The 22,710-nt window shown below is 41.5% G+C and overlaps 1 protein-coding gene across 1 annotated transcript in view; it reads right to left on the bottom strand.

Annotated features, from left to right (window-relative positions):
* Positions 1 to 226: 226 nt before the first annotated feature.
* The window catches only part of LOC109922688 (ankyrin repeat and BTB/POZ domain-containing protein BTBD11-like), a 41,039-nt gene continuing 18,555 nt past the window's right edge, over positions 227 to 22,710 (bottom strand). The window contains exons 4-17 of the mRNA XM_048612238.1: positions 21,418 to 21,570; positions 20,088 to 20,253; positions 18,096 to 18,185; positions 17,654 to 17,755; positions 15,820 to 15,907; positions 13,044 to 13,179; positions 12,377 to 12,597; positions 11,674 to 11,849; positions 10,922 to 11,027; positions 9,901 to 10,003; positions 4,225 to 4,312; positions 3,568 to 3,636; positions 2,971 to 3,084; positions 227 to 2,116 (exon numbers count right to left, since the gene is read on the bottom strand). Coding sequence (XP_048468195.1) covers positions 1,913 to 2,116; positions 2,971 to 3,084; positions 3,568 to 3,636; positions 4,225 to 4,312; positions 9,901 to 10,003; positions 10,922 to 11,027; positions 11,674 to 11,849; positions 12,377 to 12,597; positions 13,044 to 13,179; positions 15,820 to 15,907; positions 17,654 to 17,755; positions 18,096 to 18,185; positions 20,088 to 20,253; positions 21,418 to 21,570 — 1,816 coding nt within the window. The 3' untranslated portion in view covers positions 227 to 1,912. The remainder of the gene's footprint in view (positions 2,117 to 2,970; positions 3,085 to 3,567; positions 3,637 to 4,224; positions 4,313 to 9,900; positions 10,004 to 10,921; positions 11,028 to 11,673; positions 11,850 to 12,376; positions 12,598 to 13,043; positions 13,180 to 15,819; positions 15,908 to 17,653; positions 17,756 to 18,095; positions 18,186 to 20,087; positions 20,254 to 21,417; positions 21,571 to 22,710) is intronic.

The raw sequence follows: 22,710 nt of genomic DNA on the forward strand, positions 1-22,710 counted from the left end.
GTCATCCAGGAACGAGGATCTCAGAAGAATAACAAAAACAGAAACTGTTGGAAAAAGCTCAGCAGGTGTGGCAGCATCTGTGGAGAGAAATCAGAGTTGACATTTCGGGTCCGGTGATCCTTCCTCAGAAGAATAATTCACTCGTCACTTGTGATTTAAGGTATAAAGAAATCAGACATTCCCTCCCAACCCTGTTGAAAATGCAGAATCACACAAAAAGACTGGATAGAATCAAGTCATATTTAATTACAAAAGGCACATTGTGAAAAGATGTCAATGCATTCAACATTGTAAATACAGTCACAGTATTTGAATCCTTCATTCGATCTTCATTCCTGTTAAAAATATATACTTCTACCACTTCATAATTTAACAATCTTTTCCAGGTTAACACAGTCATTTTTACAAAAATGAACATTAAATTAAGCAAAAAGAAACATTTGAATACAATAATTTACACACGGTATTGCACATAAACAATAAATAGTCATTTTGCTTCCTCTTTCTTTAGTAATTAGCCAAGCGAGCCAAAGGTGCTTTATAAACCAAGCCATTAGTTAATTGTTGTAAGCAAGTGGAGAGTACCAATACCACAGAAAGCTTTGTTGAGTGATATATTCCGTGTCTAAATAACATTACTGAGGCCATCAGACATTTTGAACCAACCTCAGTTCATTGTTGCAAGTTCGATTTTAAGATGTTGTTAAAGTATTGGTGCTAAATTTAAAAAGTTGACCAATTCAAGCAAGTGTTTTTCTAATTTCTGCTGTCTGAAGCACCCGAATTTCTGGTGTCACTGACTGAAGGTGTTTGTCATGGATCGCGAATGCTGGAGATATCTCAGATATGACGCATGAAAGGGACAATTCTCTGAAGGTGTTCTACAATCTGAAGCCTCCCTCACCAGCTACCCACACGCCTTAGGCATACTGGCCCATGAGGACAGCTCTCTGTAGGAGACATGCAGCTGGGGAAATGGCCCTGATGTAAATTAAAATCATCCTGAAAATGAGACCAAATGGAGAGATGGTAGGGACGTGGGAACCGTGGGAGTGGGTCTTGCAAAAGAGGTAAAGGGAATGAATCCTTATTTTCTAATAATGAGATAATGAATCTCAAAAATGAGATAGGAAAACTAGAGGACACAAATGATAATATAATAGGCTCTGAACACCTTTAGTCTGCATGTGGTCTGGGTACTTGTTAAGTGTTAACAATTAGTTCCTGATCTGATCTATAAAGAAGGGTGTTGATAGTTTGTAATATAGACAGATAGGGATTTTGAGTGAGAGACAATTAAGCGTGGAGCTGGAGGAACACAGCAGGTCAGGCAGCATCAGAGGAGCAGGAGAGTCAGTGTTTCAGGTCCAGACACTTCATCAGATGTGGGAGGGATAAGGGAGCTAGGAAATAAATAGAGAGAGGATGGGGGTAGGTAGGTGGGATAGTGATAGGTGGATGCAGGTAGGGGGTAGTGGCGCTGGTCAGTGGGAAGGGTGGGGCGGATCGGTGGGAAAAAAGATGGGCGGGGTGTGTCAAGTCAAGGAGGCGGGGTTGAGAGGGAGGGTTGGACATGGGATGAGGCCGGTGGGTAGGGAAATTTTGAAAATGGTGAATTCTATGTTCAGGTTATTGGGCTGTAGGCTCCCAAGGCAGAATATGAGGTGTTGCTCCTTGAGAGAGATGTTTTTTGAGGAAGCACTCACAGGTTCTTTTATTTCAGTAACAAGCCACTCACACTCTAGCTTATTAAAATATGTAGTACACTCACTCTGATTCAGCTTCTCAAACACACCATAATTTCTTTCACAGCACTCTGAATTCAAGAGAATATAAGCTACTTGAGGTCTCCTTTAATTTAGAAAAAAAGTGCAATGTCTATAAAGCCTGAGCTTGCTTTCAAGTTTAAAAATCATACCATTGTTTCCTTGCCAGTGGGCTGGTACACAGCCTGCATCCTGAAGGCTAGCACTTGCTGCAGTTCTGTCAGAAGACTGTGATTCTTCCCTGCCTGGCTCTGCAACAGTTGCTGGAAGGAATCCTGCTCCAATAAAGGCAGCATATTCTTAAGGAAGTATCCATTGCAGTAGGCAATCAGCTCATTGGCCTTGAGAACCTTCACAATATAGAATCAAAACTTCAGAAGAAAGAATCGTACAAAATAGAAGGAAGCCGTTTGGCTCATTCTGACTGGGAATGTCCTTTAAGAAAACAATCCAAATAGTCCCACTATCCTATCTTTTCCTTTTCACATATTTATCCAATCTCCTTTTGAAGCGTACAATTGAAATTGCTTCTCATGGAAAGCATCCCAGATGACAATGATTTGCTGCTACACGAACTCAATTATTTTCATTGTTGCCTGTATGTCCTCCTGCCACTGGAAATTTTCTCCCTATTTAGTCCATCAAAACTCATCAGTGCAAGAAGTCAGAAAATGTCAGAAAACCGTGGAATTTATTTTCAGGAAATGGGAATAAGAAGGAAATGATTGGGTTTCAACTGTGCTGTGCTGCTGTTTAGTAACTTTCAGCTCAGGATTCAAGTCCTTATACATTTCTGTATAAACTGTGGTCACAAATTTAATGCATCACAAGATTGTTAACAGCATAGTGACCAGATAATCTGCTTCTAGTGATTGTGGTTGAATGGTAAATATAGCTCGGGACACCAGTGGCCATGCCCTTCATCTCTTTTTAAACAAGATCTTTTCCATGAACCATAGAGGGCAGACATGTCCCTTTTTATTCCACTATCTAACAGATACCTGGCAGTGCAGCATCTCCTTGCCTCTGTTTCGAATATTTGATCCACATGGTTAATTATCCACATGTTATTGAACCTGACCAATCTAAAGATTTAAAATGGATCATGTTCATATTTGTTAAGTGTAGTTATACTGTGCTCAGTGTTTATCAAGTTGCAAGGAATTCAGGGCAATATCCAACAAAATAGCTGATCTCTTCTTACCTTGGCCCGTTGGTACATATGTGGGCTGTTAACAGGTGTCAAGTTTCTTGAACAGATGACCTCGCAGTGGCGTGTCAGAGGGTTTAGCTTGAAGATGCTGGAGGCTGAGAGAACCTGCAAAAGACAGTCATAAGCAGTCAGTCAAACTATTCAGATATGAGAATCAGTCACATCCCTCCATACCATTACAACCATTCCACACTTTATCCTATCATAGTCTCTACTTGGTCATTGAATCTTTTCCTAAATATTACTTATAACTCACCCAACCATTTAATCCCCTTCCATAACCCCTACGCACTGTATGCTATCATGGATTCTCCCCAACACATTTGTTGGAAAACAAGCATTCATGTTAACATATTTTTGTAGCCTGCGTTCTCACAGCTCACCTAACCAGTACGGCAAGTCTTGCGGACTATAATCCTTAGCTGAATTTCCCAGTAGCAATGAAGTTAATTGTATACACCACCCTGTTAATGCACCATGGATATCTGATTCATTGGGAAAGGGAATAGATTACCAGTCTGAGTGCTCATCCTTTTGACATAAGACTGTGGAATATAGAGAACTATCACAAAGAAAAAGATATCTTACCTCCAGGGCTTGATTTTTACTGATGCCAAGTCTCTCTGTCCCTCCGTCATAAATATACTGAGCCATGCACTGCCAAATAAAAAATCAAAATGAAACATTCTATGCACAAAATTTGTCTTTCTACAACAACAACAACAACAACGACAACAACAACAAAAACAAAGTTGCTGGAAAAGCTCAGCAGGTCTGGCAGCATCTGTGAGGGAGAAAACAGAGTTAACGTTTCGGGTCCGGTGACCCTTCCTCAGAACAGCTGAGGAAGGGTCACCAGACCCAAAACATTAACTCTGTTCTTTCCTTCACAGGTGCTGCCAGACCTGCTGAGCTTTTCCAGCAACTCTGTTTTTGTTCCTGATTTACAGCATCCGCAGTTCTTTCAGTTTTTATTTTGTCTTTCTACAGTTGCTATCAGAATGTCCCAAGGTGTTTTATAGTCAATGAAGTGCTTTTGAAATAACATCACCACTGTTTGGCAAGCAAGTGGCACACAGCTGTGACCCACAAAATCAGCAGTCCGATGAAGCACCATTTAATTCAGATTGTCTGCTTCTGATTGAGGTCTGGCAAGACGCCTTAAGTTAGCCACCAGCACCAGGTGCAATATGATTACAGGATTACCTGGTTCTATGTAGAATTTGGTATTCCATTAATAGTTACCTTGAATGTATTGTACTGGATATCCTTAATCTCGATGGGGTTACAGGTCTTAACATCAGGATGGTAGGCTGCAATAAGCTTTTTGAACCTGAAGAGGGAGAAAAACATCCATGACTACAGGAAGTATCCTGTGTGGATAAATCATTCAATACTGCAATAACAACACTGCTGTATTAGATTTTGAAATAACCCTAAAATGAAGTAATTTGGACCAGGTGTAAGGGTCATGAATGTGATTCTCGGCGACACTCCCCAGGAAAATCCTGTGCAGTGATTCAATGTTACTGAGGAATTACAGAATGGTTACAGTGGAGAAGACCATTCAGCCCCATTGTATCTGCACCAGCTCTCTAAATGAGCATTTCATTTACTGCCATTGTACCATATTCTCCCTGTAATCCTGCATATTGCTCCTTTCCAAGTAGCAGCCTAATTTTTTTTTGAATGTGCAGAAGACAGATTCATTCAAGGCAATCAGGCAGGGCACGCTAGACCACAAAAAAAAAAACTTTCTCACAAGTTTGATAATCCTTAGAAGGCTCATGGCAAATCACTAATTAATCTCCTTGTGGAACTGTCTGTGTGGGCTTTGCACATTCTCCTGCGTGGGTTTCCACAGGGTGCTCTGGTTTCCTCCCACAGTCCAAAGATGTGCAGGTTATGTAGATTTGCCATTCTAAATTGCCCTGTAATGTCCAGGGATGTACAGACTAGCCATGGTAAATGCAGGGATGGGGGGAGGGAGGGTGGTCTGAGTGGGATGGTCTTCAGAGGGTTGGTGCATACCTGATTGATCTAATGACCTCTATCTGCACTATATGGGTTTCATTATTCCAACTCCATTTTGATTTAATCTGTTCCCTCTCGCCCTAGATTTCCTCACTTTCAACAGCTTGTAAGTATCTATTTGGCTACACAGGTATTTTACTGGTGGGGTTAGTAGATTAAAAAGAAAAGCATTAAAAAAATCATGGTGATTTTGGTGGTGGGAAAATTGCTTAGTTGTGTGTGATGGGTGATTTGGGGTGGGAAAGCCATTCAGTTGTGTGTACAAGAAGAAATAAAGCAGACCTGGGGGGCTATTGTGATGTACTGGGATTGTCCCTACCAATAGGACAAGAGATTCAGGTTCAAGTCCCACCTGCTCCAGAGGTATGTAATAACAATTCTAAACAGGATGGTTAGAAAGTATCTATAAAGGAGACGCAGGGCTCTTGTGGTGGAGTAGTAATGTCCCTACACCTGAAACCAGAAGGCCTCGAGAGATTGGACCACAACCAAAAAGTTAAAAAAACAGCAGCTCCTGGAATGGGTCTGTCTGTACTGGGCTGGAACTAGCCTATGTACACCATGAATAGTGGCTCTATTTCAACAATAAATCAGATCCCTTTCCAGTCAGGTTTCCTGAGTTATTACAATCAATTAGTTATCTCATTTCACGTATTTCTTTTGCCAATTAATTTAAATCTATGTCCCCCTCATTCTCAGTTCTTTCATAAATTGGATCATTTCCTCCCCATCTCCTCTGTCCAGCCCATTCAGAATTGTGAAAACCTCCACTACGTCTGTTCTCAGCATCTCGTTTCAAAAGCAAAAACAGTCCTAACTTCTCCAATCTATGCTCATTATTGAAGCTCCTCATTCCTGGAACCATTCTCGTAAATCTCTTCTGCATTCTCTCTGATCCATTTTTTTACATTCCATTCAGGGGATGTGCGTGTCACTGGCTGAACTTGCATTTCTTGCCCACCTCTAACTGCCTTTGAAAAGGTTGTGATGAGCTGCCTCTTGAACTGCTGCAGTCCATTTAGTGTAGGCACATTTACAATGCTGTTAAGGAGTGAGTTCCAAATTTCTATCCAGCAACAATGAAGGAATGGCAATATATTTACAAGTCAGGATATTGAATCTCTTGGAGGGGATCTTGCAGGTGGTGGTGTTCACATGTATCAATTCCTCTTGTCCTTCTTGATAACGATGGTCATGGGTATGGAAGGTTGTGTCTCAGCAGCTTTGATGTAGTTCCACACAGCATCTTGTAAATGGCATATGCTACTGACACTGAACGTCGGTGGTGAAGGGAGTGAATGCTTGTGGATGTGGTGCCAATCAAGTGGGTTGCTTCGTCCTGGATGGTGTCAAGCGTCTCGAGTGTTCTTGCAGCTGCACTCGTCTAAGCAATTGGGAAATATTTCATTGTACTCCTAGCATGTGCCTTGTTGATGAAGGATAGGCTTTGGGGGAGTCAGTTGGTAAGTTATTCATCGCAGTACTCATAGCCTTTGACCTTCCCACATAGCCACATTATTTATATGGCTTGTCCGGTTCAATTTCTGGTCAATAATAATGCCCAGGATGTCCATAATTGGATAAACAATTATAGTAATGCATTGAATGTCAATGGCATTGGTTAGAGTCTCTCTTTCTGGAGATGTTCCTTGCCTAGCATTGGTGTGGCATGATGTTACTTGCCACTTATAATTCTAAGCCTAAACACTGTACAGGTTTTGTCGCAATTGGACAAGGATTACTTTGGTATCTAAGGAGTCATGAGTGGTTCTGAATGTTGTGGAATCATCAGTGAACATTTCCACTTCTGACCTCATGATGGAAAGAAGCTTATTGACGAAGCAGCTGAGGATTATTGGGCTACATGTAGTGTAGTGAAGTCATGTAGTGAAATCCTGGAGCTGAGATGACTGGTCACCAACAACTACAACCATCTTCATGCTCAGTATGACCCAACCAGAGGAGAGTACCCCCCAATTTTGACTAAATCCAATTTTGCTAGGGATCCTTGATGCCACACCCTATCAAATGCTATCTTGATCTCAGGGCAGTCACTCTCACCTCTGTGCAGCTCTTTTGTTTATGTCTGGCCCAGGGCTCTAATGAGGTCGGGAACTGAGTGATCCTGGTGGAACCCCAAACTGGATGTCACTAAGCAGGTTATTCTTATGCAAGTGCTCCTTGAGACCATTGTCGATGACCACCGTTCCCTCTAATTATCTTTTGTCCTGCATGCACCTATGAAATCAGCAGTGGGTTTGAAAAATATAAGACTAAAACTATACCTGGGAATGGCATCAGTATGCCATTTGGTATGCACAGAACCTTTAAGCGGTTGTGTAAACACACAGCATAGAGGGAACATTGTAAGCAGTGATGGAAGGGCTTGTTTATGATTGAGAATAGACTTATAGGGTAGCAAATGGCTAAGTTAGATTTGTTTTGCTTTGTGTGTACAGGACTTGCTTGGGTAATTTTCCACATTGTTTGGTAGATGCCACTGTTGTAGCTGTACTGGAAGAGCTGGGCTAGTGGTCCCGCAAGTTCTGGAGCACAGGTCTTCAGTACTGTTGCCAGAATGTTTTCAGGATCCATAGCCTTTGCAGTATCCAGTGCTTCCAGCTGTTTTTTGATATTTCGTAGAGTGAATCGAATTGGCTGGAACTGGCATTTGTAACACTGGGGCTAATGGACGAGACCGAGACGGATCACCCACTTGGCACTTCTGGTTGAAGACTGTACTGGGCTCACGCAATGTTGAGGATGGGGATATTTTCCTGGAGGAGGAAAATCTAGAAGCAAAAAGGACCATCTCAGCAAACTCTACGGACAGAGAACACTAAGCTGCCTTCCCAGTCTTTCCCTCTGGCCACTAGGCCCATGTTCATTTTTGAGTATCAGTCTGTTTATGCATGGCGAGGGTGAGTTTATAAGGGGTTAGAGTTTTAACTAGTAGTATTATATACCAACAGTTTATAATTGTTTACCTGTAGTTAGAATCTATTTATTTGTAATAAATATTCATTATTGTTAAATACAGAAATCTGGGCTGTGCTTTCTGTCAGCCTGAGTCTAAAAGACAGATAAATTGGGGAATTTTGCATACTTATAAAATGTTCAACTTCTGTAATAACTCCGAGAATAGCAAGGCTTCATTTCCAGTGCACTATCCCAGTGGGTTTAACATGTGAGGACGGAACCTGACTCCACAATGACTGAGGTTGAGGTCAAGTATGTTTCCACAAAAGCAGTCCAGCAGCCATGTTCTTTAGGATTCAATAAAAACAAAATACTGCAGATATTAGAAATCTGAAACAAAGAGAGATTTTCTGAAGAAGGGTCTAGGCCCGAAACGTCAGCCTTCCTGCTCCTCTCTTGGCCTGCTGTGTTCATCCAGCTCTACACCTTGTTATCTCTTTATCAAAGAGAGAAACTCAACAGGTTTGGCAGCATATGTGGAGAGAAAACAAAGTTAATACTTTGTGTCCATATGACTTCTCTTCAGAACTGAAAATGCTGCCATACCTTCTGTTTCTCCAGAATTCATTATGTTTGGTCTTTAGCTCTTGGCTTACCTCAGGGGTGGTGATAGATAATGAAACTCCATACATTCTGCATTCCTGTTTACTCCAAGTGGTGTTCAATGTGGAGGAGTACTTATTCATCAGCCAAGAGGAAGGGAGTGTGTACATAATAATCAGAAGGAGGCTTCCTTGCTAACGTTTGATTTGATGCCATGATACTTCACAGGTTCTAGATTCAATGTTGAGGACTCCCAGGGGAACTCCCTCCTGATTGTATACCACTGTGTTATCACCTTTGCTGGGTCTGCCAGTGGGACAGGACAAAGCTAAAGATGATGATGCTGGTGTGTGGAACATTGTCTGACAGGTAAGAGTATGTGAGACTGCTTTCCCAATTTTGGGTGGGAGTACTTGTTTTCTAGGTATCTAGGTTAATGGCATGTGGTCTATTTGGTTCCATTCTTTGACAGCTTTTAAGGATTGGACACAATCGAGTGGCTTGTTTGGCTATCTCAGCTAATAAGTCAACCATGTTTGGAATAACATGCAGGCCAAATAGCATTTTACAACAAAGGTCATCATTAGACTAATTAATTACGGCTACCTGAATTCTAATTCTACCATCTGCTGTGGTGGAATTTAAACCTAGAACCCGAGAGCATTGCCAAAATCTCTGGAGTACTACCCAGCAACAATACCACTGCACCATCACCTCTCCCCTTCACATCCTTTCTAAAACGTGGTGCCTGCAGTTGAACTCAATGCTCCAGCTAAAGCTGAGTTCTTTCTTATAAATGTTCAACGCAACTTCCTTCCTTTTCCAATTCGTCCACATTGAACGTCATCTAATACCTGTCCACTCATTCAATTAACTTGATTGTGCCATTTTCAAGTTCTACATTCACAGATCACAATGCTTCCAAGTTGTATTTCATCATAAATTTTGAAATTGTGCCATGTAGACCAAAATCTGGTCACTAATATATATCAGGATGAGCAACGGTCCAACAATGAACCCTAGGGAACTAGGCTACAGACCTTCCTCTGGCCTGAAATATGTCCAGTATCAACTAACCTCAGTTTCCCGTCATGCAGCCAATTCCATACAAATGCAGTGACTGCCTCTTTTATTTAGAGGTTATTGATTGTGCCAAGAATATGCAGATAGTAGTTTCTGGCACTAATTTAGTGGGCAACTTTACCCCGCAGTTGCCGCAAAGCTGAAAGGATATCACATTCTTGGTTCTTTGGATCAGTTCATAATGATCATAAGTTTAATTTACACAATACAGTATGATTTTCCAACCTCAGCACTCTGTACCAAACTATTTGGCTCACAATGTGGCGAAGCACAGAGTCTTACCGGGATGAGGCAGCTGACAGCACTGCCCGATGACCGTAGAATGGCTTCCCTTCCACCAGAAATGTGATGTCTGACTGTTCTCGGCAATTCAATAAAGTGGGGTCTGCAAAAGGAACCATCAAGGAGTTAAATCTATAACCATCTGACCTTACCACATCCCAGTGCAGTGCCTCCCCAGAAAAAAACATACATTTCTGTAGTGTCTTACACAACCGCCTGACCTTAAAGAAGTACTTTACAGTCAATGAAGTATAGTCACTGATGTAATGAACAAAATGCACAGCAAGTTCCTGCAAATAGCAATGTGATAATGAGCAGATGATCTATTTAGCGATACTGGTTAAGGGATAAATATTGGGCCGGAAACCAGTAATTACATCTGGCTAAGGGGCAGATAATGCTTCAGTTTAAATATCTCATCTGAAAGTCAGCAATTCTGGGAGTGTAGCACTCCCTCATTACTGCTAAGGCATGTCTGCCTCAATTTTTGTGCATAAGTCATGGGTAGGACTGACCCAGCGACACAAGTAGAGCTAAGTGAGCAATAGCTGATACAGCCACCCCTTGACCAATAAAACCTACCCACTCTGTGACAGTAAGAGAAAAGGTAACCTAATGCAGATAATTTTTACCTGAAGTGAAACATCCAGGAGCGGGTCCAGATACTGCAAATGTGACAACCTACAAAGTCTGATGCAACAACAGCACATTACATACAGGTGATATTATCAGATTAAAATGCATTAGAAATCAGGGCCAATTAGAAATTCTGATGAAGGGTCTAGGCCCGAACGTCTGCCTTTCTGCTCCTACGATGCTGCTTGGCCTGCTGTGTTCATCCAGCTCTGCACCTTGTTGTCCTAGACAGGGATCATTCATTTTCAAGTATTGAGTCTAACAGAGTTAATGAGCTGGCTCTATGGTATAACACTAGCGGGGCAAGGATTGCAATGTTGATATAACTACTGAAGGTCAGGTTATCAATTAGTTTCACTTGTTGACGAGACCATGCAATACTCACTAGGTGCAGCCTTGATCTTCTCACTGCTCTCCTGAATCATGGGTATAGGATAAGGCCCATAGCAATGGCTGAAGATGGCTGCCAGCTGCCGCATAATAGCATCGTTCTGAAAATGTAACACAAAGACAGTACACCACATTAATCATTGGGTCTGTATCTAGCTCATTCAACACTTCGCAGAGATACTCAGCTTCCAATACTCTCAGAATCCTTACACACGGTTCAGACAAACACTTAAAGTCTCACATTCTACATTGTAGACCAGGCACTGTCCAAGTTCACTATCACACATTGATTGATTGTAATATTCTCAATAAATTTTGTAATGTTTTTCAGTCGTCACAATTAAGCACTTATTTTGGAGTGACATGTTAATCCTTGTAATTCTCTTTCCAGATAGCAGTCCAGGCTGTGTCATTGAATATATTCAAGGCTGAGTTTGACATATTCTTTGATCTACAAACGAGTCCAGGATTATGGCAGGAAAGTAAGGCCACAATCAGATCAACCGTGAGCTTACTGAATGTGACAACAATTTAAGGGGCTACTCCTACACCTACTTCTTACAACTATATAAATGACAGAGTGCAATCTGGACTGTCACACCATGCTAGATGAGGTTAAGAAACTCATGTTTTGTTATCAGAGACTGCTAAATTGATACCTGTAAGAGCCAAAACTGTTAGATTCGGATTTGTAATAGCACAAACTGGGAGATAATATTGTTGGCTTGAATGAAGACAAAATTGTACCTTGCTCAGGCGGAATATGTCAAACATGAGGGTCAGTCCTTGGGTGATCATTTCTTGGCTGTATACATCCTTCACAGAATCAAAGTCCTTCAGCAGGTAAAGAGTTATGGTCCACTGCCGCTGGATCAGCGAGGTTGCCAGGGACTTCAGCCAGGAATGTACAGTCCATGGAACACCTTGTGGGTGTGAAGAACAAACACTTAAGAAACTTCTGAAGACACTTCTGAAGAAGGGTCCTAACCCGAAACGTCAACTTTCCTGCTCCTCTGATGCTGCCTGGCCCGCTGTGGTCCTCCAGCTCCACACTGTGTTATCACTGACTCCAGCATTGGCAGTTCTTACTACCTCTCACTTAAAAGGGACTAGCTAACATTCAATAGGAGGCCTTCTCTCCACTACTCATCCCCACCATCACCACCACATCCAATGAAAAAGCTAGAGAACCTTACCTGAGGCACAGGAATATCTGACCTGTATATATTTCACATAACCAGAGCACAGGCAATTGGATCAAGTCTATAATCTATAGGAAGATTACTAGACCAGCAAGGGTTGAGAATTATTCTATTCACTATAGTATCAGATAGACCAGAGATTCCAAAACACATCCCAGCCAAAGAGAGAGAGCGCAATAAGAAGAAATCTGTTGTGAGAATTTAAGGAGAGCTTACTGTGTCAGCATGTGATGAAGTACTATACTCACCATGGTTGTGTAATTCTACGGTGATGTCAAGATAATTATGCTCAGCACTCTGATTCAGGGCATCCTGCAGAGCTTTCCTACGAGATTTACTGCTGCGATTTACCCCAGGTTTCGCAGCCTGCTGGTCGCTGACCTCTGCCCCTTCAGCAAGGATGTCCTCCAAGGACATGATGTCATTTTTTACGGTGTCTGGCTGTGACAGAAGCTTCTGCAACACATCCCTGAGCAATAGTGTAAAACAGAGTGAATTAACAGAAAAACTGCAAAATATATATTTCCAATGCTGTATGACTCCATATAACTGAATACAACAGCACATTTTGTTAGTGAAAGACAACAGTGCATCTTTGAATGTAAATGATCAATACACAGGGCAAGCTATTCACAAGTACTTCTAGTCCCTCATTAAAAAGTTTCCCAGTTATAGCTGTCTCTGTCCTCATTCCACCACACCCTCGGTATAAAACTGTCAGTTAAGACACTGTCCTTCTCATTCTGATCATAGTATATTGCTTTCAATTACAACACCCACCCTACCCTACAGCAACTGCAGGAGAAGGCTAAAGAAAATTCTATAAACTACCACACTCCCAGTATAGGTTTTCTGATACAACAGCTTCTGTTACCCACACCCAGTAGTAGACATGAGCCTTTCCTAATCTCTCACCTGTGTCCATGGGCAGCAGCCTGACTGAAAGGATTAGTAATTCCTTGCAAAGATGCAGTGACTCCATTTTTACCAATGGATCCAGCCAGGAGATCAGCTCCTTTCTCCAGTAGCAAACTGACCAGATCTAGGTGACCTGTAAATCACAGGGTGAGAATGAGAAGGGCACAGTACATAGAGAAGTATAGGAGAGGGAGCATATTATTTATGGGTATGGTATGGTAAGGAGGTATCTTATAATCTATGTTTAATACAGAGGATGTCATTTTATAGCTTGGTTATTACAAGAAGGTCATCTTATAAAGTGGGCTTTACAGGGAAGGTATCTTGTACACTTTTGTTGGAAATGCGTTTTTATGCATTTCTATGTAGCAATACAGGAAAAGGCAGATTAAAAACTGAGATTTAGACAAGTGCATTTGATGTTTTCTTGTTTTTTTATTTTTGAAATGGTTCATGGGACATGAGCATCATCGATAGAATTTATTGCTCATCCCTAATTGGACTTGAAAAGGTGGTAATAAGCCCGCTTCTTGAACAGCTGCATCTTGTACAATGTAGGGACATCCAGAGTGTTAGGAAGGAGCAATACTGAAATAACAACAATATGGTTCCAAGTCCAGAGAATGATGTGTTACTTGGAAGAAATTTGAAGATGGTGGTGTTCCCATGCATCTGTTGTCCTTGTCCTTCTAGGGACAGAGTTTTGGAACGTATTGTCAAAGGAGCTTTGATGAGTTGTTGCAGTGCATTTTGTAGATGGTACACATTGCTGCCACTGTGCATCAGTGGTGAAGGTAGTGAATTTGAAGATGGTGAATGGAATCAAGCGGACTGCTTTGTCCTAAATAGTGTTAAGCTCCTTGAGTGTTGTCGAAGCTGCATCCATCTAGGTAAGTTTGAGAATATTCCATCACACTCCTAACTTGTGTCTTTTGGATGGTGGGTAAGCTCTGGGAAGTTAGATGATGAGTAACTCACTGCAGAATCCCCAGCCTAGGAACTGCTTTTGTGGCCACTGTATTTACATTGGTGGCTCTGATCAATAGTAACCCTTGGAATGTTGATAAGTGTGGGGTTCAGTGATGAAAACACTACTAAATGTCAGACAAATGGTTAGCTTCTCTTTTGTTTGGACATGATCATTGCCTAGCACTTTTGTGATGTTCAGCTGAAGCCTAAGTGTTGTCTGGGTCTTTCTGCACATGGACATGACTGCTTCAATATTTGAGGAGCTGGAAAATAACATTGAAATCAGTCCAACCAGCAGTTATTATGCAGGGAAGATCATTAGTGAAGCATCTGAAGATGGTTGACCTATCAGACAACCTTGATGAACTCCTGCAGGGCTGTCCTGGAGCTGAAACCACCAAATCATTTTGCTTTGCATCAGGTATTAACTCCCCACTGGTGGAACTTTCTTCGATTCCCACTGACTCTAGTTTTTCTGCAGCTTCTTGATATAACCGTTGGATCAATGCTGCCTTAATATCATAGACAGTCACTGTCACTTCACCTCTGCAAACCTGCTTTATCATTCATGTTTGGACCAAGGCAGTTTCCAGTGCCTTCAGTCATTTCTTGATATCACATGGAGTGAATTGAATCAACGAAAGACTGGCACCAGCTTGGGACTTCAAGTATGCTGAGTTGGATCATCTACTTAGCACTCTGGCTGAAGATTGTTGCAAATGCTCCACCTGTTTCTTTTGCATTGATGTGCTGGACTCTCACAACATTGAGGATGGGGATAGTGATATGCCTTCTTCTCTGGTTCACTACCATTTACAACTGTATGCGACAGGACTGGAGAGCTTAAAAATAATCTGTTACTTGGGGAATTGCTGTGCTATGTCTATCACATGCTGCTTCTATAGTGTAGCTGCATGTCTGTGTTGTCTTGCATTGTAGCTTCATCAGGGATGGACAATAACTTCTGGCCCAGCCAGTGATACCACATTTCATGAAAGAATAAAATGTTGCCATCTCGTTATTAGGTACAGCTGGTGGTATACCCTCCTGCCCTTGTCATTAAAACTCCACTGATCGCCCAGCTCGATGGCAATGGGAGGGTGGGGGATATGCCGGGTCACATGGTTATAGATTGTTTCAGTTGACTCATGGATGTTCAGTTTTATGTTGCCAGATATATACTAAATCTTTCTCATTTAGCACACTGGTAGTGCCATACAAAATACAACACATTCCGTCAGTTTGAAAATGGGAGTTTTGTGTGCACAAGGACTATGTGGTGGTCACTTGTACCACTACTATCATGGACAGATCTGTTTACACTAGATAGGCTGACGAGCACAAGGTCAGGTAGGTTCCTTTCCCTTGTGTTGGTTCTCTCACCACTTGCTTCAGATCTAGTCTTGCAGCTACAACCTTTAGGACTCAACCAGCTTGGTCAGTATAAATCTAAGGAAGGGGTTGTGCTTAACATAGAGAAGGTATTCTAAAAAACAGGATGCAACTTCATTTTAGTGCAGGCTTTTTGACAAGACCTGTGATGATGTGTTTAATTCAAATTTATATCAAGTACATTTATAAATTAATTAAAAATTGAGATAAGCTTTCCACAACCCTGGGCTGTAATCTACTGTTAGGGGACTTGCTTGAATACATATACAGACTACAGCACAAATTTAAAAGGTACAGAGCCAATCTGATGAAAGGCTTCTGTCAACACTGCAACAGAACTTGCTGAAACAGTCAGATCCACTCTCTCTCTATTCCCTTCCCAACAATGACCCTTCCCCTAGCTGTTGTGTACCTGCTGCAGCTGCCATCTGCAGAGGAGTTTCAGAGCAGCTTCCTTCACCAACACAGCCATCAATGTGGGCCCCGGCATCCAACAGCAACTGCACAGCACAGAGAGAATGTCACACAGAGGGCAATATTGTAAGTGTACACTTAATTACTTACACATAATTACACTTAATTACACAGAGAGAAATTATATTTACTGGCAAAAACGGACAGGCTAATCCACCCTATGCGTCCGCCTTTGGCTCACCTGAGAATTCTTCCACTTTAATTACTTCTAGACCCACTAATTCCCCTGTATCACTCGGTTCCTCCCTGCACAATGTAACCCTCTAGTACACTCTGCCCATGGTATCCCTCCATTTCTACCCTGCCTCCATATCCTTCCAATCCCAAATCGCCCCCTGTATCACTTCATTCACAGCCTGCCCCCTCCCCCTCCATTCTTACCTACTCCATGTAAGACTTCAATCTTCTGCAGTCCCTTTTCTTTTAGTTCTACAACACCCCTATCCATTTGATTTCGCCCTGTGCCCATCCTTTATGCCCGTCTCCATCATTTATACAGCTTAGTTCAATTGAAGTGTTTTAAAAATATAAGGTAATTGATTGGGTGGAGACAGTGAAGTACTTCTCCAGTATGGGGATGAGAATGGTAGAGGTAACTGGAAGATTAGAGTTGGGCTGTTCAGCAGTGAAATCATGAGGGACATTTCATACACAAGTTGTGGAAATCTGAAACTTCCAAATGCTGTGGCAGCTGGGCTTCAAGTGGAATTTTTGACTGATAATTTCTAGATTGGTTGAACAAAATCTATGAAGCTAATGCTGATAAATGGATTCATGATACCAGCCATGATCTAACTGAATAACAGAATGAGCTCAAGGGAACAAATGGTCCAGTTCAGTTTCTGGTCAATAATAAGCCCCAGAATGCTCATTGTGATGGTGGGGCTGTTGAATGTCAATGGGTGTTGGTTAGATTTGTCTTGCTGCAGACTGTCATTTATGTATCGTGAATTAGCTCACTATTAACCCAAGCTAGAACGTTGACCATGTGTTGTCACATATACATACACAGACTGTTTCAGTATCTGAGGAGATATGGATGATGCTGAGCACTGTGAAATCAGTGAATATCCCCACTTCTGACCTTATGAAGGGAGGGAAGATCTTTGATGGAGCAGTTGAAGATGGTTAGGCCAGAAGTAGGCATAGCTTCACTGCTCTTTTTCAAAACAGTGCCATGGAATCCTTTGCCTTCACCTGAAAGGGCAGTCAGGGCCTTGGTTTAAATTCTCATGCAACAGGCATGATTGGCAATTGTGTGGAACTCCCTCAGTACGTCACTGGAATATTAATTTTATTTAAGAAATCAAGTATCTAGGATGGGATTTACACCCACGAACATCAGACTCAGAGAACAGTGCTATTCACTGAGACATTGTTGACAACATGGATAAATGAAGAGTAGTTATACAATCTGTGATGGAGATAGTAGGAACTGCAGATGCTGGAAAATCTGAGATAACAAGGTGTAGAGCTGGATGAACACAGCAGGGAAGGGTCTAGGCCCGAAACGTCAGCCTTCCTACTCCTACGATGCTGCTTGGCCTGCTGTGTTCATCCAGCTCTACACCTTGTTATATACAATCTGTGATGATGGGTTAGCCCCAGAGAGAACAGCAGGCTTCAGAAAACCCTGCTCCTGAGGTAAACCAAAGCCTCTCCAACAACAGTACAGGCTCCAACATCCGAAATAACTCTTCGTTAATCTATGGGAAATTGGAAGTACTCAATATTTACTCAACTAAATGTACAAAATTGACACACTTTTGTACCTGTGCGATTGACAGATGGCCAAATGCAACTGCAAAGGTGAGAGCAGTCCAGTGTCGAGTCTCTGCATGGACAGATGGGCACTGTTGGGAATAACCTGGCACCTGCAAACCAAGTATGACAGTTTAGGAGTTTCACAAGCTTAGCAAGTCATTGCTAGAAATAATCAATATTTAGTCTGTTCGAGCACTGGGTCATTGTTTGTATAGAGGCATCCCAATTAAAGTTGACATGTTTCATTAAACATCAGGGAGATCAGGTATAAATAGTCAAACATAAATTGTTGTGACACTGTGTCAGGGTCGAGGTGTTACAGGAAAATTCCACATTTGGAACAGGGTTGATTTGTTATAGGCTGACCCTATAGGTTACTCATGTGAAATATAACAATGTATTTGCACACACTTTCATGTGAAGTTAATGTGTCAATTACCAATATCTTACCTGAATATCAATGTCTGCTCCAGATGTCAACAGGACCTGAACCATGGCCTCATCTCCACTGCTCGCTGCATACATCAGTGGAGTCAATCCCTGAACAGAAGAAATCGCATTAGCTGAGGTAAAGCTGTCCCTCTGAGTTCATGGGGCTCACACTCAAAGGCAAACTTTAGAGATCACTTTCACACAAACAGAGAAGCAGAGACAGGTGGCACATCACCATACTAAGTTGATTAATGTTACATGAAACATTTGCAATTTATCAAATACAAGTTTATACTGCACTATAAAACACCCCTACGGTGTGCAGCAACTGTAACAGAAATGAAGGTGACTGAAGGGAACATTCATATATTCAAACAATGAGGCAGACAAGAGAACATTAGTCCTCACTGGGTTCAGATGTAATTTAGGAAAATGCAGTGTCAGTTGGATCAACAGCATAGTGAAATATCATGTGTCAAGATATATCTCCAGTCTCATCAGATACTCTGGTGAAGTATGAAGTATATCCTCCTTATAGTAAGCATCATGACAATGTGTGGAATGTTGACTTTGCGAGGAAATGAATAAGGGCTATGGTCATGTCCTGTTCTGGTCAGTGATTATTGGTACAGATGGCTGAATGGTGCACTGGGGTACAATCTCACCTCCCTTTCACTTCATATGCATGAGCAAACTTGCTTTACATCCTGCCTGTTTAGTTTATGGAGAATTTTATCAGATTTCCCGATTTTTAAAAGCTTCTTATTCAGATTAGGGACAAGGAAATATCTGATTAATACCGGCTATAACAATCCAGACAATGACATCGTAGAAAACAACCCCTAATATACATGATGTTACATCCTGGGTTTGAATGGACAACTGAAATATCAAGTTGACCTACTACTTTCTTAACTGAAGTCTCTGTAACCTCAGGTAGAGACAACATTAATAGATGTGAACAATAGTCTACCAGATTATTATAAAACAAGCAGCAATTAAACAGAGATAGTAGGAACTGCAGATGCTGGAGAATCCGAGACAACAAGGTGCAGGGCTGGATGAACACAGCAGGCCAAGCAGCATCATAGGAGCAGAGAGGCTGACGTTTCGGGCCTAGACCCTTCATCGGAAAATTAAACAGTTGCCTGTACCCTCATGATTGAAACATTTGGAAAGATTAAATATTGTTTCCTGCTCTCCAAAAGCGACAAGTAGAACAAGAGATTTATTCCCCATTTTAGTAATTTCATCACCAATATATACATAGTCAGATTTTACAGTTCACCTAAGTGATTGAGTTTCTTGCTTTAGGTCTTTACATGATCAAATAACCATGAAGGTCCCTGTCTTAAAAATATCCTTTTCCATTGTTATCTCACCAACCTTTGCTTCCTATCTTCCCTGTTCCTGAATAATGACGTTACACAAGACGGAGTGGCACTGCTGGTCAAAGCTAGTACTGTATTTGCAGCACCCAGTTTAAACAAATTCAACCTACTAATGTGGTTTAACCATAAATTAACAGTAGTTTATCTGTCTTTGGTGCATATTATAGACAATGTAAAATTACACACATAGTCATACAGTCACAAATTTACAGCACAGAATAGGTCCCTTTTGCTCATTGTATCTGCGTTGGTCAAAAACAACCACCTAACCATTCTAATCCCATTTCCCAGCACTTGGCCTATAGCCTTGTATGCCTTGACATTGCAAGTGCACATTGAAATATTTCTTCAAAGTGATAAGGGCTTCTGCCTTCTGCCACCCTTACAGGCAGTGAGTTCCAGATTCCTAACTCTGGGTGAAAACGTTTTCCTCACATCTCAAGTAAAGCTTCTGCCCCTTTCCTTAAATCTATGACCCCTAGTCAGTAATCCCTCCATCAAGGGGAAAAGTTTCTTCCTTTTTACCCTGCCTATACTCCTCAATTCTATACATGTCAATCATGTTTCTTCTCAATCTTCTCTGCTCTAAGGAACATATTCCTGCATGCCTCTCCCCTACCTGTTCACTAAGAGCATTGAGTCCCTCTGGTCCCAGCAATGCAGCGGCTGCGTTCACCAAATCAGTACGACCGGAGTTCAACATCTGGAAGCCCAGATTCTGTCTCAGTTTTAGCTCTGCCTGCTTGGTGTCCAGTCCACGGGACGGATATAAAATGCTGTTAATCCTGTTCAAGTTAAACAGAAAGAGGTGAAATTCATTTTGATGTATTAACTTCTAACATAGATTAACTTCTGTTTCCCTTTGCTGTGGAATCCAAAACCAGAGAACACAGGCAATTTAGGACTGAGATTAGAAAGAACCTCTTCACTTAGGGGGCTGTGAATCTTTAGAATTCTCAACCTTAGAGGGCTTATAGAAGTTCAAACATTACGTTCAAGACAGAGATTGAGATTTCTATTCACCAACGACACTAAAGGATAAGGGGATAGCATGGGAATTATGGTACTGAGATAGATGATTAACCATGATTTAGAACGGCAGAGCAGGCTCATGGGCCTGAATGGCCTACACCTGCTTCTACAAGAAAAGATTTCTTCTCAACTGCCTGCATTCCTTTCTCCTCCACTCTTGAAGATTAACTGCGTTGAACTTGAACCTCTACAAGATCTGTGTAACCTTGTTATTCAATGTCCTATCCGAAATACTTCACAGATCAACTGTGGCTCAGTTGATAACACACTCAGTGCTGCAGTTCAGAGATCTGAGCACATGATCCAGGCTGACACTCCAATTCCGTACAGAGGAAGTGCTGCACCATCAGAAGTGTGGAAGTAAAAGATCCAAAGGCAAGATACTATTTCGAAGAAAGGCAGGAAGTTCTCCTCAGTGGCTGGGCAGTATTTATCTTTCATTCATATCATTAAAAGTGGGTCATGATCATTTATCTCATTGTAGTAGCTGGGACTTTTCTCTGCACAACATTGGCTGCCACATTTCCAACACTGACACGACAGAAATACTCCATTGGATGGGAAGAGCTCCAAGATGATAGAACACTGTAACATGTCCGTGGTCTCTCAGAAATTTACGATACGGTTTAGGTTTTCATGATAATTAGGTAATCACTCCACAACATCGAGAGTATTTCTCCAACTGGTGAGTTGGGAACCAAAGTAATAGGATTATGTTGAATAGAACACATCTCCATTACATCAAGGATGCATATCAATGGGATCCCCATTCTATCTGCAAGTTTAACATATGAACAGCAATAAGTTATTTAACCTCTCAAAACTTTATTCAAGTAGACATCAGCTTATCTTTATCTTCACCCATTTATATGCCTTAGCTCCATATGCCAAATTTGAGTTAGTGAAGCTTTGCTCACCAGAGTTGTCGGGGTTCACAGTCTACACCTGGAAGCAGAAGCCTGGCCGCCTGTCGAAGGTCACCAATGTCTACTGTGAGACTGTATCTGTGATCTGCCTGCGCAATGCATACCCTGATCCACTCAACCACCGGTGGGAGAATCTCATACGGCCTGAAGGGAAGGAAATGCATGCAAAAACAACACGAGCCATCAGAACATCGATATGCATTTGACCTGGACTCCGCCTCTCTTCAGAAGCTATTAAGCAGATATTCAGCAAACACCTTGTTACAAAAGCATGGCAAAGCAAATCCTCAAACATGCATGTTTTGTATGTCCCTGTGCATTGGTTCCAGTTCTGCACAATACATTCAGAGGGAGAACAGTGAAGATCTTAGAAAATAATTCTGTTTAATACTGCCCAAGTTATTTGAAACTGTGCAAGCGATGAGCTGGAGGCAGCAAATTCAGCTAACCTCTGCCTATACTGATAATGCCCCTTGATATAGCACCTCATTTCTCAAAGCCTTTGGGCTAACAAAATCAATTGTCAAAATCTGTCTCTTTTTGGTCTATCACCAAATTATTTATTACTACTCTCACTGATGGACAGGGGATTTCCTATCTCCTCTTCATATGAAAGTTGGGAAATTTTATAAGCTGACTATACAGTTTGAACATACGTGATTTATGCTACATGAACTTAGATAACGATCATCATCTCTCTTCACATGCAGGGTCAGTGGTTACTATATCTTGCATCAAACCCTATCCAACATCAAAGACTTTTCACTTCTTGCAGCAATCACCAATTATGTAAATTACTTATCATATCTCTGAATGATGTTTTAACTATAAAAGACTGAGCTCAATGATACTGTTTAATCTCAGTAGCATTTGATAAATGTGCAAACCAAACATCATTTCCCTTTCACAGCTCACAGTTATCAAAATAATAACAAAGCAACCTAGAGAAACAGTCAGCTACTCAAAGTCAATCTTAGTTTATTGGTATCTGCCTCTGTCTTTGGTCTGTGAAGGGGGCTAAAACTGACAGCAGAGAGCAAGTTTGAGTCAGTCTTGGATTTACATTGTGGTTGAGTTTGCATCTCTGCTTCTTGCTTTCAGAGATCTGAGGTGATGGAGCACCAGATTTTACAATTCTCTAATTTCTTAATGTGGCTCAGATTCCCTAAAACATGCAAAACTGGAAGCGTTCAAATTACTGAAAGCCCTGTGGAATATATGGTGTTTTCCCAGAATGACTCAACTCAGCAAATTGTAGAATTAATCAGTATGGACATTTTTGAG

This window comes from Rhincodon typus, chromosome 25 (assembly GCF_021869965.1).
Source record: "Rhincodon typus isolate 14 chromosome 25, sRhiTyp1.1, whole genome shotgun sequence".
Taxonomy (NCBI): Eukaryota; Metazoa; Chordata; class Chondrichthyes; order Orectolobiformes; family Rhincodontidae; genus Rhincodon; species Rhincodon typus.